The sequence below is a fragment of the Triturus cristatus genome, chromosome 8 (genome assembly GCF_964204655.1).
Source record: "Triturus cristatus chromosome 8, aTriCri1.1, whole genome shotgun sequence".
Taxonomy (NCBI): domain Eukaryota; kingdom Metazoa; phylum Chordata; class Amphibia; order Caudata; family Salamandridae; genus Triturus; species Triturus cristatus.
In genome coordinates this window covers 239,338,268-239,354,095 of record NC_140591.1, presented here as the reverse complement: position 1 = coordinate 239,354,095, position 15,828 = coordinate 239,338,268, and the positions used below count along the sequence as shown (strand labels likewise).

Sequence of the window (15,828 nt, the reverse complement as noted above, 5' to 3'; positions counted from 1 at the left end):
GCGCGGGGAGCCACCCAGCTCTCCTGGCCACCATTCCGGTGACCACAACAGTGAAGCCTCTCCAAACAGCATAATCTCGGTCTTCCCGGCGTTTAGTAGTAGAAAATTGTTAGGCATCCATTGGGAGATTGCGAACATGCCAGAGGAGAAGCTAGACTGAGCGGAGAGGGTGGTTATGTTGAATGAGAAGGTAAGCTGGGTGTCATCCGTGTATGATATTGGCGTAAACCCATAAGTCCTCAGAATGTCGGCCAAGGGAGCGGCATAGATATTAAACAAAGTGGGGCTTAAGCATGAGCCCTGGGGCACTCCCTTGGTCAGTTCCCTAGTTTTAGATAGAAAAGGTCCCAGGTTGACTGTCTGAGAGTGGTTGGAAAGGAAACTTGTCATCACCGCAAGGCCATTCCACCAATTCCAGATTCCTCCAGTCTCCTGAGCAGAATCTGGTGGTTGACCGTGTCAAATGCGGCTGAGAGATCTAACAACACCAGGAGAGTGGACTGGCCACTATCTAATGCTAACCTGATGTTGTCCGTGACAGCCACCTGGGCTGTCTCCGTGCAATGCTTGGGTCTAAAGCCTGACTGCGATGCGTCAAAGCTGCCTGAAGATTCAACATGGTCTGACAGGTGTTTGTTAATATACTTTTCCAAGAGACTGGTCGTAAATTAGAAAGGTCTTCCACAAAGGCCTTCGTGTTTTTTCGAATTGGAATGACTTGTGCCATCTTTCATTCAGGGTGGAAGATGACCCTCCTTCAATGATAGATTAAGCAGGGAACAAAGGGGAGCTGAAAGTTGTTTGGCAAGGGAGGAGGAGATTTTAGCTGGTATAACATCGAGAGGTGATCCTGACTTCACAGTGCGTAATAAGGCTTCCACTTCTTCATGAGTCGGGGGGGGAGTTCTCCAGTAATTGCCCCTTCGAGCAGGGAGAAGAGTTGCAGGTCATGTCGACCGACTGTGAACTATCTGCCGTGATGATCTTGTTATAAATAAGATCAATTTTCTGTATAAAATGTTCTACTATAGTGTCACAGAGGGCTTGAGATGGGGCTTCCTCCAGATCTCAAGCTTTGGGATTAGTAAAAGATTTCAGGATCTGGAATAAAGCTTTGGGGGCATTCTCTGCCTGGTTTAGCTGTTGGGCGATGAAGGATTTCCGTGCCATTTTTATTATACTGAGAGAGAGATATCCTATATTTCTCTTTATCATCTCTGTGATGGGTACGTTGTCATCGCCTCTCCAGGTTTTTGCAGTGGCATTTTTCATTTCAGGTTCGGGTGTGAACCAGGCTGCCTGAGCTTGTCTAGGTTTACTGGAAAGACTTTTTAAAGGGGCAAGCTGATCAATAGAAGATCTAGCCAAATCATTGAAGTGGGCTAGACCCTCCTCGACGTTCTCAGGTTCAATGTCCCATGATGATGGAAAGACATCTGAGAGAGATTAGGGGGTGATTTTGCGCCACTGTCTGTAGAGGCGTTTGGGGCCTAGGCCAGGTACCACCTGTCTTTTAGGTCCCCGGACTTGGAAATCAATGAGTGCATGGTACGGCCAACAATGTGGCCATGGGGCTTCACATGTAAAGTGGGACAAGTTAAAAAAAATAATGTCCAGTGTATGCCCTGCTTCATGTGTTGAACGATCATTGATTTTGGTTAAGTCTATTGCGGCGAGGTCAGCCAGAAGAGACGCCATCTCTGCTTTGTCCAAGCACTCACTATGTACATTAAAATATCCCAGTAGTAGAAAATTCTTGGTAGAGATGACATAAGGTGCAATCAGTTCCACTAGCAGAAGGGAAAGGTCGGCAAGGGGACCTGGGGGCTGATAAACTAAGGCATACTTCCAGCTATAATGTGAATGTAAATCTATCCGGAAGACTAAGATTTCAATTTTGTCATTACACCGATGGTGACTTTAGCACTATCATTATAGACTATGGCTATCCCGCCTCCCACTTTAGACTGTCAGCCTAATCTTTCAATCCTATAGCCCTCCGGGAGTGCTATCGTGATTGAAGGGGTGGAGCTAGGCCTCAGCCATGTCTCTGTCAGAAAGCCTAGGTCCGGTTTCTGCAAGTACCAGGCCTAGCTCACCTCTGTACCTCTGTGTGACTCCATCACATCTTTCCAGAACTAACTACAAAATACCCACGATGCTAATGCCCAGAGGTAGATTTTTACCACATGGTGTGGGCTTGCCCTGAAGTTGAGCACTATTGGATGATAGCAGTATAGACCCTGTCAGATATTATGGGTCAGCCCTTCCAGCTAGGTCCCCTACACTGCCTCTTGGGACTGACCACTCTTACACGCAAAAATAAATATGCTACTAAGCTTGCCTATCTGGCGTTCATTCTCCTAAAGCTCCCCATAGCAATGACCTGGAAGTACATGGTGGCACCCTCACTGTCTCCTTGGCAGAGAAGTCTTCTTAACTGGGCCTATGCTGAGATAACCATTTGGTGCTCACTCCCCCAGTGACAAGGAGTGGCAATCGTGTTGGACACGGTGGACAAATACCTTGAAAATTTGTCAGCAAAGACAGATGAGACCACCCTGAAACCAGGCACTCACCGATCAACGCTTCTCAACACAATTGGGGGCCCTAATTGGAGGCATTGCTCTGACCACTAGCAACACACCGCATGTTCACATAGCAATACCCCCGCCACTCCTCCCACACACTTACTGATGGGACACTTGGGTCTTTTTCCCTTGGATCCCCTTTTAGGGCTTGAGATTGGGTCTTCTCTGCCCCCTTACTCAGTAAATCTGACACCCAGAGATGAGGCACTCCCTATGGGATGCAAATGGATGTTTTTCACACCACAGACATTATTGATTTAACCCAGTTGGAAAATTTTTGTGATCTTTTTGCTTTACTTTCATTCTCATTCTACACAGACCCTATGCATGGACACCATACTCTATATTCGTCTGGCTGCCGGTTTGGCCCTGGTCCTGGGAATGCCCAAATGAGCTCAACTACGCAGGTGGGCAGTACATCACCCTAAGAAGCACCTAGAGGCCAGATCTTAGCTGCACCAAGATAGGCAATTTCTATTGTTCGTTTCTCTCGGATGTTAATATCTGCTTGTATCTGCTTACTATGTGTAAAACGTTGATAAAGAGAAACTTCGGGAAAAAAGGAAATACCATTTATACAAAGCATACCAGAAGCTGAAACCTGTGTATCAGACAACATGTAATAGAACAGGTTCAAAGCCAAGAGATCCAAAAAAGCAAAATAAACTGTGAGGATACCCTGAGCCTTACTATGAGTCAGCCGGACCGGTCTCCCTCGATAGCATACAGCTCCGCCAGATGACAACTGACCTGGTATTCCTGCATGAAGTTTTTCTAGCTGCGGGAACATTTCTCCCAATCAGGTAATTCTGGCCAATAAAGCTGATTGAGGCTTTGGTTGTAACAGTAATCAAGCCTGACCCCCCCCCCCCCCCCCAATCCATGATGACTTCATTCTCTAGCAACGGTAGGGGGGCATTCAATGCACCCACTTCCTTGAACTAATATTCCTTTACACTCCCTCTCTCTACCCCTGCCCCACCCAGAAGTCCCTGCGCACATTGACCACCTACTCAGAGCAGTTGGTGAATGTGAACATTAAATCATTTGAAAAAGAAATCCCATGTGAAATAATCTATGATAATTCTGTGCCTGCACCCTCATTTCCCAAGCTGAGGGGCTAAACTCTTAATTGCATGGTGCTGGCAGGGTGTTACCGCACAGTACTGTGCACCTCATAATCAGGGCACATTTGCAGAATACATTTGAATACTGATCCACACCTTCAAAAGGAACTTTTTTCAACAGTGGTGGAATAGTATTTCATTTACTTTTCAAAATAAGGTTTGGAAATAGGGCAGATTGTCTTCTGAGAAACGTATTGACTCAGGTAAAAGCCTTGCACTGTGGTTTCTTCCTGAGAAGCTGAAAAATACTCAGCCGAAAACAGAATTTAGAATTTTCCACTGGGGATTAGTGGCCAGCAGGCTAAGGAGTATCCACCGCACACACATGTTCTACTGTACGCACTACCATTGCAGGACCATCATGATCCTCTTGCGTTATAGGACACTATATAAATTGGTATGCTTGCTTTTTCACATACAGTTTGAGGTAGAGCATTTACATGTTTTGGTCTCTTTCGTAGTACTAGAACAGGCCTTTTGCATACTTGTTTTCCATTTGATCAATGTCATGGGATGCTCATTTCTAGCTACAACATGCTGCTCAAGTATTTCACATTGAGCCTTTTTGTAAGTAAGAAGCACAATCTGATACTTAATTCCACAATTGATCTCTACTACCACAACCCACAATTATTTTGCTAATGTGGCAAAGTATTTTCTTTATTTCTAATTTTCATGCCAATGCTCTTTCTCATTTTAACACCCCCACAGCTTGTTACAATATAGATATTTTGAAAACTGCTTGAAAACGTGTTAATTTAAAATACAGCAAGGAACATCCGAGCTAGGAAAAACATAGCATATGATAGCTTGCGTGACTTGAATACAAGAAGGGTTGAATAGCCAGTAATGCACTTACTATAAACTTGCAGGTGTCCCTTGAAGGCATTTTTCCCTCGAGAGTTTTCAGCTTTACATTCATACATTCCTGCGTCTTCCAGCTGCACGTTTGGGATTTCAAGCACGGCTTGAGATTTTCGAAGACGTGATTTGCTTGGAATTAACCCGTTAACTTTTTTCCAGGAAATTGTTGGAACAGGGCTGAAACAATTTATAGAAACACTATTAACAGGCACCATTGAGATGAAAGAAATACTGTTATCTAGTCATTTAGGTACTTAATAGTTAAAGTGGCAATAAAATGTAATCACAATTAAGCCCTGTGCATCGCTTGATGCTTTTTCTACCTTCCCTGAGGGACGTCCAATAAGTGCTTAGAAGAGTTCTTTTTTTCCATCTCACAGACAAGGATGTCATTTCTTTCAGACTTACTCTACTAGCCAATCTCAGAATTCATTAACTTTGTATTAGTATCCATACAAACACCCTGTGATCTCTCACATTTTAAAATAAATTATTTAACATATTGAGTAAAACACTGTCACTATAGAGTGCGGTTAAAAGTTACACCATTTGGCAAACACGGAGGGCCACATGCATCAACTTATTTTGCGTTCGCAAACGGTGCAAATTGCTAAATTTGACTGTTTGCGAATGCAGAGTAGCCTTTCAAGTTGTTTGAAAGGCTTTGGCAGTGAATTGCAGGTAATCAATTTTTTTTCCGAATACCTAAATTTGCGACTCCAAATAGGGAATCTCAATTTGCGATTTCCTAAGCACATGTACCAAGCACTTCCTAAATGCAAACTGGGCATTTAGGCAATACTATTGCATATGATGTAACAATGGATCAATCCTGGACAGAGTGTAAATATGTGGCGTAAGTGTTGAAATTATTATTTTGTCACAAGAAGAAAACAACAAACAGAGATCCACTTCAGTTAAATGTAAATCACAAAAAAAATGTGCAGCCCAAATTTTGAACTAAGCTTATAAAAATGTGATCTTCATTTTGCAAAGTTATGTATTGCAAATGCAAATAATTTGTATAACCTTAAATAACAAGTATATGTTGTTATTATTTTTTTTTTAAAACAAAACCTAATCAGCACATACAATTAACATACCGAGTTTAGCAAGTATAAACACATAACTCCATAATACTTTCTGGGCACAATCTACAGTCCTCTATCCTGTTTATTTTAGCACTGAAAAAACTGTGAGTCACTCTTAGTCAAATGGATTTTAAAATCTAAAAACAGTGATTAGAGAAGGTTTGGGAAATTAAAGCGAAACAATAAGGAAAAAATGAGCATAAGGGCAATGAAGTATGCCAGGAATTGAAAACATTTTGCTAGTGTTTTTTTTTTTAAACATTGTGATTTTCCACGATAATGAGCTGCACAGTGCAATTAATATTTTGTGTTTTATATTTGCTATAGGTTGTGTGAACACATTTTACAAAATAACTATTGTGATAAATAAGGAATCAGTGGAAGTTTAAAAGTATGTTTAGTCTTTGGGAAGGTGGATTTAATGTATAGAGCCATCCAAACTTGTGTAGATAATGTGTTATGTTCATTACTGTTTTAGCATTTTGCAACAATTTGATGACGAATGATACTCAGATGGGCCATGGTCACAACACTGTTGAAGGTAATCCTGATATCCTAATAATAGCATGCCAGTTTGAATCTCTCGTAACCTATACAAATCTTGGGAAGAGACGATATGAGACACTCCCAGGAACATATGAAACAACATAAGCTACATTACAACCACAATTCAGATTTATGATGGTTATTGTAAGCATGGATGCGACACCAGAGTGGATTTTCTCAATACCACTGGCAAAGATAATCAGTCAGCACTGATGTTCCAGGACATATAAGCAAGGCATTTAAGAGGCCAATAGTAGGCAAAAATCACAGATGTACCATGGAATTGGAACCAATCATTCCTTTACAGCCATCGCCATCTAATCACAATAGCGCTTCATGTTTAACCAGAGGACTGTGCAATGCAGAGTTTCCAAAAGTATATCTATTCATCAGTACTCTACAACACATTTAAGTGTCTATTTCCTTACTTAAAAAATAATCACCTCTACCACTGCTGATATGCATGCACAACTCTAGGATCTACAGCCACTTGGAAAGTGAGCAACCAACCAAACAAACATCACAGTTTCGAAAGACCATAGCATAAGCAAACTACTAACAGTAAACTGTCCTCCACAGACAGGAACAGTCCTAGCACAACATGTGAAGCTCTTTCGTCACATTGGGCTAACATGGTCATATATCATGACCCACTTGGACTACTTAAAAGTGATCGACATACTTCTACCTAAAGAGGCCAATGAGAGGCTACAGAAACACAAGTTTAGAACTTAATTAAAATACATGTACTCATATGAATCCTGCTTTTAAGTATGAAAATGCAGTGCTAAGCTTTCTGAAATAAATTACCCATAATATATGCAGAAGTGTTCCAACTGGGAACCTCCAGTCAATAAAGGAACAGACCCTCTGCCTTTCAGTGTTCAAAAGACTAGATAAGATTCTTGAGAGTGCAGGGCCAAAGCCCCGGAACACTCTCTTCCAGTCGTGTTAGCATAGAAGAAGTTCATTATCCCCAAGAAGCAATCGAAGATGGGACTGTTCAGAAAAACATCTGCTTGAAATCTAAGAATTAATCTTGGTACAGCAATGCATAACACCAAACATCAGAACTCCAGCTGAGGATTAGTAATACTACGGATTTACATATACAACCGAAGCTCCACCCCTTCTAATGACCTTCTATGTAGAACACCTGTGTATACCCTGTTGAACCCACAGTTGGGTTGCCCCCCTAAAACGCCACCAGCTGGGGTGTAGATTTCTCCTGTAAGTCTCAAATATTAACCTCGACATAGGTGAGGAAGATGGCAAAAAATCACTCAATCGAGCATAGTCCAGGTACTGTCTCTGGACACTGGAGACAAGTAAATACCCAACTCACTGGAGCCTGCTCGCTCAACCGAGAAGGAAATAAAGATGAACAAACACCTGCATATTCCAGCTGATGTTCAGATCTCAGCAGAGAAACCGTTTGTCATGGGAGCGATCTTAAACATTATATTTGTTATATTGCACTTTTCTATTCTATAGCAAGCAATTACTTGCCACACTTACATGTTGGTGTGCTGTGCTCTGTTATGTTAGGAGATATGTCGTGCTGGACTATTTTGTATTGTGGTAAGGTGAGATACGCTTTGGCATGCAGTGCTAAGACTGCTAAAGTAAGGTGTTTTGTCTTACGTTGTGTCGCGCAGTAATATGCTTTGCAACAATTTGGTGTGTTGAACTCTTAAGTTGTACAGTGCTCTGGTCTGTTATGATTTAGAGTGTTGCGTTAAGTTTGTCATGTAGTGCTATATTATGGGATGTTAGGCTGTGATACATAGTGTTGTACTGTCTTATGGTGTACTGTGTAACATTGTGTTGTCCAGTGTAATCATGTGTTATGTTCGGCTATGCTGTTGTGTTGTTTAGTGCTAGCCTGTGTTATGTTAGACTGTTGTGCTTTTCTGTGCTATGCTTAGTTATGTCATTCTGTATTGTAAAATGTTGCGCCATGCAGTGCTTCACTGGATTATGGTAAGTATGTTGTGAAGTGGTATGTTGTTTTTTATGGTGTGCTGTGTCACACTTTGCTACGTGTTGTGTTATGATATGCTGTGGTACACTGTCATATTATGGTGTGTTGTGTTATGTTGTGCAGAGCAGCACCATGCTATTCTATGGTGTGCTGTGTTATGTTATGCTGTGCAGTACACTACTATGATATGTTATAGAGAGCTTTGTTCTGTTTGTTATGGAGTGCCATTCTTACTTATGCTAGGGCATGATGTGTGTGTTGTGCTGTGTTATCTTATGCAATGGTGTTCCGTGTTTTATATTGTTGCGCATTTCTATATAGTGTTATATTCTTGAGTGTTGAGTAGTGCTAGGATGTGTTATATTAATGTTTGATGTTGTCCCATGCTATGCTGTGCTATTTTTGTGTGTTCTGTGTCATGCTATACTACGCTGTTATGTTATGAAGTATTGTTCTATGTCGTGTCATACTGTGCTAATTTGTGTTATGTTATGGTTTTCTGTGTTATGATTTGCCTTCTACTGCTATGCTTAGTTATGTTATATAGTGTGTTGTGTTATGTTGTTCTGTGCTGTATTATGTTGAGTGATGTTTGTATGCATTATACTGTACTACGTTTCGTTATGTTATGGTGCTGTGCTACTTTGTCTCAATCCATGCTATATTAGGGAGTGTTATGCTTTGCTTGGTATGTTATGGGGTATGTTCATGGCATACTTTGCTATGATTACTTATGTTAGGAAGGATTTATTTGTGCCAAGCTGTTCTATGCTGTTATCCTATGGTGTTGTGTGATATGTTGTGTTGTGCGGAATTTTGTACTTACATTATAACCTGTTGTGTTATATTGCGTCAGGCTGTGATATGCTGTTTCACTTTATGGTCTGCTGTGCTATATTCTGTTATGATATGTTATGGGGTGCTCTTTTAGATTTGACAACTGTGGTAGGCTTCAGTAAGTTTCATTCTCGGCTATGCTAGGGTATAATCTGTTTGCTATGCTGGTCTATGTTATGTTGTGCCATGCTGAGCTCTGGTAAACTATTGAGTGTTATGCCATTGTGTCAGCTAAGTAAATACATCAAAAAGCAAATAGCAGCTCTCCATTTCAAACAGAATACATCTACATCCTAATTAAAAAACCTATGAAAAGATTATTTGAAGTTCTATCACTGAAACCTGATGGTAAAACAAATGGAACAATGTACTGACGGAGCGAGTTTTTCTATACCTTAATCTTAAGGTGTAATCATTACATAAACCTCACCATTGGTCGTATGGACCTTTGTTCTTTGACAAGGAGAAGTTAAAAGGAGCATTCATCTACCTCAATCCATATTAGCATTAAATCATTTAAGAGTTTAGCACATTAAATAAAGATAATTTGTATGATTTAAAGACTTTTAATAATCAATTCTTTGGTTTCTGAATTTGTTCAATAAGCATTATTCTTTCAAGCATCATCATTAGAAATTAATATAATCTAATAATCAAAGAAAGAATACACTATTTGTTAATATAGTAGTTGATACTGTAATAATACAGCCAAACTGAATTAGAATCAAATAGAATTAGATGTCAGTTTAGAAACCCAATAAAGAATTCTAACGAGAGAATAAATGCATAAGCATAAAGGCTTAGCACATACATTTAAAGACAAGATCAAGCTGAAAAGTATTCTCAACTATAAATCATCTAATAAAGCAGGGAATTGGCTCAATCACAATCTACGATGAAGAGAGATGCGGTCTAAAGAAACCTAGGAATGGATCTCAAGCAATGTAAGTGGGAGAAGCCCCTCTCTACTCTAGGAACACGCACTAATATAAACTCACAATATTTCGATTAGAAATATGCATTACATTCTTTGTTCACAACATCCAATAGGGCGACAGACACAAGTCCTTGAAAAGATACATCATCCACATTTTGCGGCTCAGACAGTTCTTCTGCATTTGCTGGACTGTAACCTCAAGTGGACAATTTTCCATTTATGTTTGATTTACACCTTGCATTTGCCCATCACCACTTATTCGGTTAGGATTCTGTCTACACTCTTCCAATGGCTGAGTTTACTGCAATAGTGGCAAGGAGTTGATTTATTCAGTGTTGCAATGTCTACCCTAAGCTTTGATAATTCAGAATACCTCAACCTCTACCATGGGTAGCATCCACTCCACCTTTCATTCAAGCAACATTCCTGACATACAACTGATTCAGAAACCCCTTCTGAGCCAGCTTAGTATGGGCCAACATGAATTTCTCTTTAAGCCTTTTCTGCTCATCTCTTACTCATCACTACAGTATTTTGCATACCTCAGAATCTTATCTAAGGGTTTTGTCTACCTCAAAATCATATTCTGTTGTTTATGCATGCGGACTTCTGTTCACAACCGCCACAAAATGTCCCTTATTGCCTTTTCAGGATTTTCTTGTCCACTGAGCTGTTTAAACATTGCAACAATCGTTCATAATAAGCATGCACCAATGCTTTCGTTTTTTGGTTAGTTTTAGTTACTTTCAACCAATCAATGTCCCTTGCTGGAACCTTTCTCTTCAACATGGAAATCAACTCCTCATACTTAGTCATCACTATAGATGAGGGTGCATGCTTATGCGCATCCTTTGGAGGTTCTATACGTGGCCATTGCACAGTTGTTTTACATTACGCCTATAAGACACTCAGTACCACAATATCAAAGAAAGTATCTAAGTCTGTCCACAAAACCTTTGCAATTTTAACAAATCTGTGAACTTGTGATTCCACTGGGCAGGATTTTCTCTAAATTTTGGAAAGTTGTTTATGAATGCCGCAGGATCACCTCTATTTCATGGTACATGAACATAACCTCCACCTGGTATCTATTGCATAGGTAAAGTTAGAGCCTCATATTCATCTGGGGCACTGGTGGTGGTTTACCATTTGCACCTGTAATATCGGATTTTATGGCATGACACGGAGGCCAACATTATGCAAATTCTCCTTTATTGCCACAGCTCAGCAGTAACAATGAAGAGAACATAGAACTTGTGAACATTCTGCAAACAGCATAAAGACCGTGAGCACACAGCCATCACCCTTCTTTGTTGCTGCTGCTCACAGAGATAAGTATCTCATTTCATTCGCTCTTACTTCCATAAGTATTTATTTACTATTAGCGCTATGTTTATTTGTTTGTGACATTCTTTGTACATGACTGGGTCCTATTGAACCTATCATGCCTTTCTTCTTATTCCTCTGAATCTCCATTATGGACTCTCTTTCTCGATCTTTCTCCCTTTGTCGATATCGCTGTTTTAATACTGCTGTGGTGTAATTGTTATCATTATAACGACGATTCTATGGTATTTTACCCTTTTGCCATGTTTTACCTTTTAACGCTTTCTCTCGCTTCCCCTTGCGAGTTTTCAAACGACAACCCGAGCGCGACCCGCTCCCTAGCAACGCCTTGACCGGAGCTTTCTCCCCGCGTACTCCCTACCTCATAGTGCGATCCCTGCCATGTCACACGAAGACCGCTCCGGTCTTCTCTTCCCACTCCGGCTCTTGTATTGTATTGCCTTCCCGTCTTGATTTAAATCGCCATTAGCGCACTCCTTTCTGCCTCGCCGAAGGCAACACGAGCACGATTAGATTAGAGGAATGGACCTTTGGAACAACCACGCACGTAAAAAACGTGCGTGGTTGTCACGGTTACCTTACCAACATTAGTCAGTTGCTCCCTCGCATCTCATCGATAGAGTGCAACTGCCAAGACGCTTTTTTACATATCCTTAGATCGTATATCTACATTATCTTTTAAACAAGAATTCTAAAGGCGGATCCTTATACCCTTTTACACGTGTCCTACTCTGACAGATAAAAAAAAAAAAAAGGGGAAAAGAGGAGAACTACGGTAGGAAGTCTTATTTAGCATTCTTCAAGCCCTTTCTACTACAATGTCTTCCTCTGACGCATCGCTGGAAACAAAACTTGACCTAATGGTTTCTAAGGCCATGGATAGGGCCATGGACTCATTCAGCGATAGAATAAATAAAAAATTCAACGAGACAATTAATAAAAAATTTGATATTCTTACCAAAGGGTGGCCCTCCACTAGCGGGGCACATATCCTAAACCCCAAAGACGGGACAGAGAAGGTCGCAAAGAAAAGATCCGGAATACAACAATTAGACCCAAAATCAAAAAGAATAAAGGTCTCATTAAATACGGATCGATCTCGCTTACAAGGCGGAGACCAGAACGATGCCCAGGGCATCCCAGAAGGGCAAGAAACAGGCCTACAAACCCCTATTGATGTTGACAGTGACGATCAATACGAGGCGGAAATAGACCTCTCATGCTCCTCTTCCTTCGATTCGGACATTGAGGTCCAAGAAAAGAGTTCTACGGTCAACACAGAAGAGGCAAACAAGGCCTCAGGGTCAAAAATGGGTATTACTGACCCCTTTGGAGAATTCATGTTCGACCCTTTACTAATTAAACATCCCCTATCTCCCGAATGGTTACCCTCACAGCATGTGGCGGACTATATTAGCTTCTGGCTAAGAAGAGAGATCCCAAAGGAAGTAAGGTCAAGATTAAGATCGGAATGTCCTCGACCATCTCTCACAGAAAAAATCGCATTCACACCTGAACTCGACCCTAAAGTCGTGGCATTCATTGCTAAGGGCGCCAAAGACCCAAGAAAAGGCATAGATAAAAGCCTTAGATCATGCCAAGACCGCCTTCTGGACCTAGTTGGTCCCCTAACCAAGATCTTCGACATGGCGGAAAATGCATATGTTGGCGGCATCCCTGTTGACGCGAAGGAACTTCGCGAATGGATTCAAAGATGCCTCTGCCTTCTAGGCAATGCAAACACCGCCATATCTATAGAGAGAAGAAAGGGTATACTTCTCAAAATAGACCCAAAACTTATTGAGCTGGCCAACCAAGAAGCAGGACCAAGCTCCCAAGGCCTCCTCTTTGGAGAGGACTTTATTCGTGATATGGCCAAGTACGTCGGAGCTTTTAGCTCAATCCAAAAATCGCAACGAGAAATTAAAAAGGTTTTTCAGGATAAAATTTTTGGCCGGGCCGGGAGAATGCGGGGTCGATTCCCGGCCGTGGACAATCCATCTCAAGACCCTTTCTGGGACGAGTCACTCCTTCTATCCTCAAAGACAACGCTTCAGAACAAGGCCCTTTCGCGGCGAAAGGAGGAGCAGAGCCTTCTCAACAGGTAGGTCTATCGATAGACCCTTCAGGTACCCCTGTAAAAGGGGGAGGGAGACTAGCCCTTTTCTCTGGCAACTGGACACTAATAACACAAGACCCCTGGGTCCTACAAACAGTTCAGGGCTACAAAATAGACTTTATAGACTTTCCCTTCCAAACGAAAATTCCTCACGAAATATCCTTTTCAGAAGACCAGAAAAAACTAGTGTCCCAAGAGGTCAAGGATCTTCTAAACAAAGGGGCTATAAGAGAGAGCTCAGAAATAGGTTTCATAAGCAATATATTTCTGGTCGAAAAGAAGGACAAAACCCAGAGACCCGTAATAAATTTAAAAAATTTAAACAGTTGGGTTGCCTATCACCATTTCAAGATGGAGGGAATCCATCTTCTCAGAGATGTTTTGAGGAAAGGGGATTGGCTAACACGTCTAGATTTAAAGGACGCCTACCTCACAATTCCGATTTGGCCACCTCACATGAAGTTTCTCCAGTTCACCTGGGAGAAAAAACTATGGGAATTCTCAAGTCTTCCTTTCGGCCTGTCATCAGCCCCTTGGTGCTTCACCAAGGTCTTACGTCCGGTTGTAGCCTGGCTAAGGGAAAGGGGAGTAAGACTGATAATCTACTTGGACGACATTCTTATTATGGCCCAGTCCAAGGCTCAAATCCATCAACACACAAACCTTACCATTCACCTTCTGGAGCATCTAGGCTTCATTATAAACACCAAAAAATCATGTACTACCCCCCTACAAGAAACCCAATTTTTGGGATTCATGGTAAACACAATCTCGGGAGAATTAAAGTTACCCAGGGAAAAATTAAAGAAACTCAAAAAGGAACTCAGAACGATCCTTGCCCTGGAACTCTTCCCTTTGAGACTTCTAGCGAGAATTCACTGAAGGCGAAAGCCTTGAAGTCGAGTCTTTCCTACTCTCAGATGACTTACCTAGACGAAGAATCGAGGAAAGAGCTTATTTGGTGGTTAAGGAATGCAGAAGCGTGGAATGGCAAAGCCATTTTCGGGGACATACCAGACCTGATTATAGAGTCAGATGCGAGTTTAGAGGGCTGGGGTGCAACTTGCGACAACCTTTCCACAGGGGGACGCTGGACTCTAGAGGAAAAGAAACTTCATATCAACTGCTTGAAACTTCTAGCCGGTTCCTTTGCGGTTCGGAGTTTGTCAAAAAATTCAGTCAAGTGTTCCATAATGCTCCGCATGGACAATGTCTCTGCGGTAAGATATGTCAACAAGATGGGGGGACCTCGTTCGAAAAGTCTGAGCGAAATAGCGAAGGTTTTCTGGGACTATTGTCTGGAAAAAGGTCTGGCGGTTACGGCAGAACACATCCCAGGCTTGAACAACCATGTAGCAGACTGGTTCTCGAGAAATTTCAGGGATCCGAGCAATTGGAAGCTGGACAGAAGGATTTCCTTACCATCCAACAGCAATGGGGCCCCTTCCAAGTGGACCTCTTCGCAGACAGACTGAATACTCAGATGACGAAGTTTTTCAGCTGGAAGCCGGACCCTCTAGCATCGGGAGTGGATGCCTTCCTCCAGAACTGGCAGGGCTTAAAACCATATGCCTTCCCGCCCTTTGTAATGCTCCCACGCCTTCTCTCACATGCTCGCAGATATCTTCAGAGCATGGTAGTAATAACTCCCCTTTGGAGGTCGCAAGCATGGTTCCCGGTCATCCTGGAGATGGCCATAGACTTCCCAATCCTGATTCCGTCTTACAATCATCTCCTCCTAGGCCCACAGGGCGAACTTCATCCTCTCCTAGAACAAGGAATCCTAGTCCTGACGGCATGGAAGATTTCAGGCGACAATGGGAAATCCCTGGCCTTTCGCTCAGTGCTTTTAGACTCATATCTGAATCCTGGGCACCTGGAACAAGGAAAGCATATCGATTGGCATGGAACAAATGGGTTTGCTGGTGTCTTCAACGACATTTCGATCCCGTTTCAGCTGATTTAGTTCACGTTCTTAATTTCCTTTCGGAAAGATTTGCCTCCGGTCTTAGTTATAGAACCGTAAATGTTTATAGGTCAGCCATTGCGGCTGGCCACTCTCTAGTTGATGGTGTTTCTGTCGGACAATCTCTTTTGACTAAGAAGATTATGAGAAGTATGCGGGTTCTCAATCCCCCAACTCCAAAATACACAGCACTATGGGACGTGAGGATTATTTTACAGCTTATTTCCTCTTGGGGGAGTAACTCCTCGCTTTCTCTCAAGCTTATTTCCTACAAACTTACTGTCCTACTTTGTTTGGTCTCCTTTAGAAGAACATCCGATGTTAAAGCATTAGACATCTGCAGATCTTATCAACCCGAGGGAGTTTGCTTCTATCTTAAAAAGAGGACCAAAACTATGTCTTCGTCCATTTTCTATCCT

At 41.8% G+C, this 15,828-nt stretch overlaps 1 protein-coding gene across 4 annotated transcripts in view; it reads right to left on the bottom strand.

Annotated features, from left to right (window-relative positions):
• The window catches only part of CNTN5 (contactin 5), a 3,369,946-nt gene that overhangs the window by 758,817 nt on the left and 2,595,301 nt on the right, over positions 1-15,828 (bottom strand). For all 4 annotated transcript variants that reach the window (XM_085621430.1, XM_085621433.1, XM_085621431.1 and 1 more), the window contains one exon: positions 4,578-4,759. In XM_085621430.1, coding sequence (XP_085477556.1) covers positions 4,578-4,759 — 182 coding nt within the window. The remainder of the gene's footprint in view (positions 1-4,577; positions 4,760-15,828) is intronic.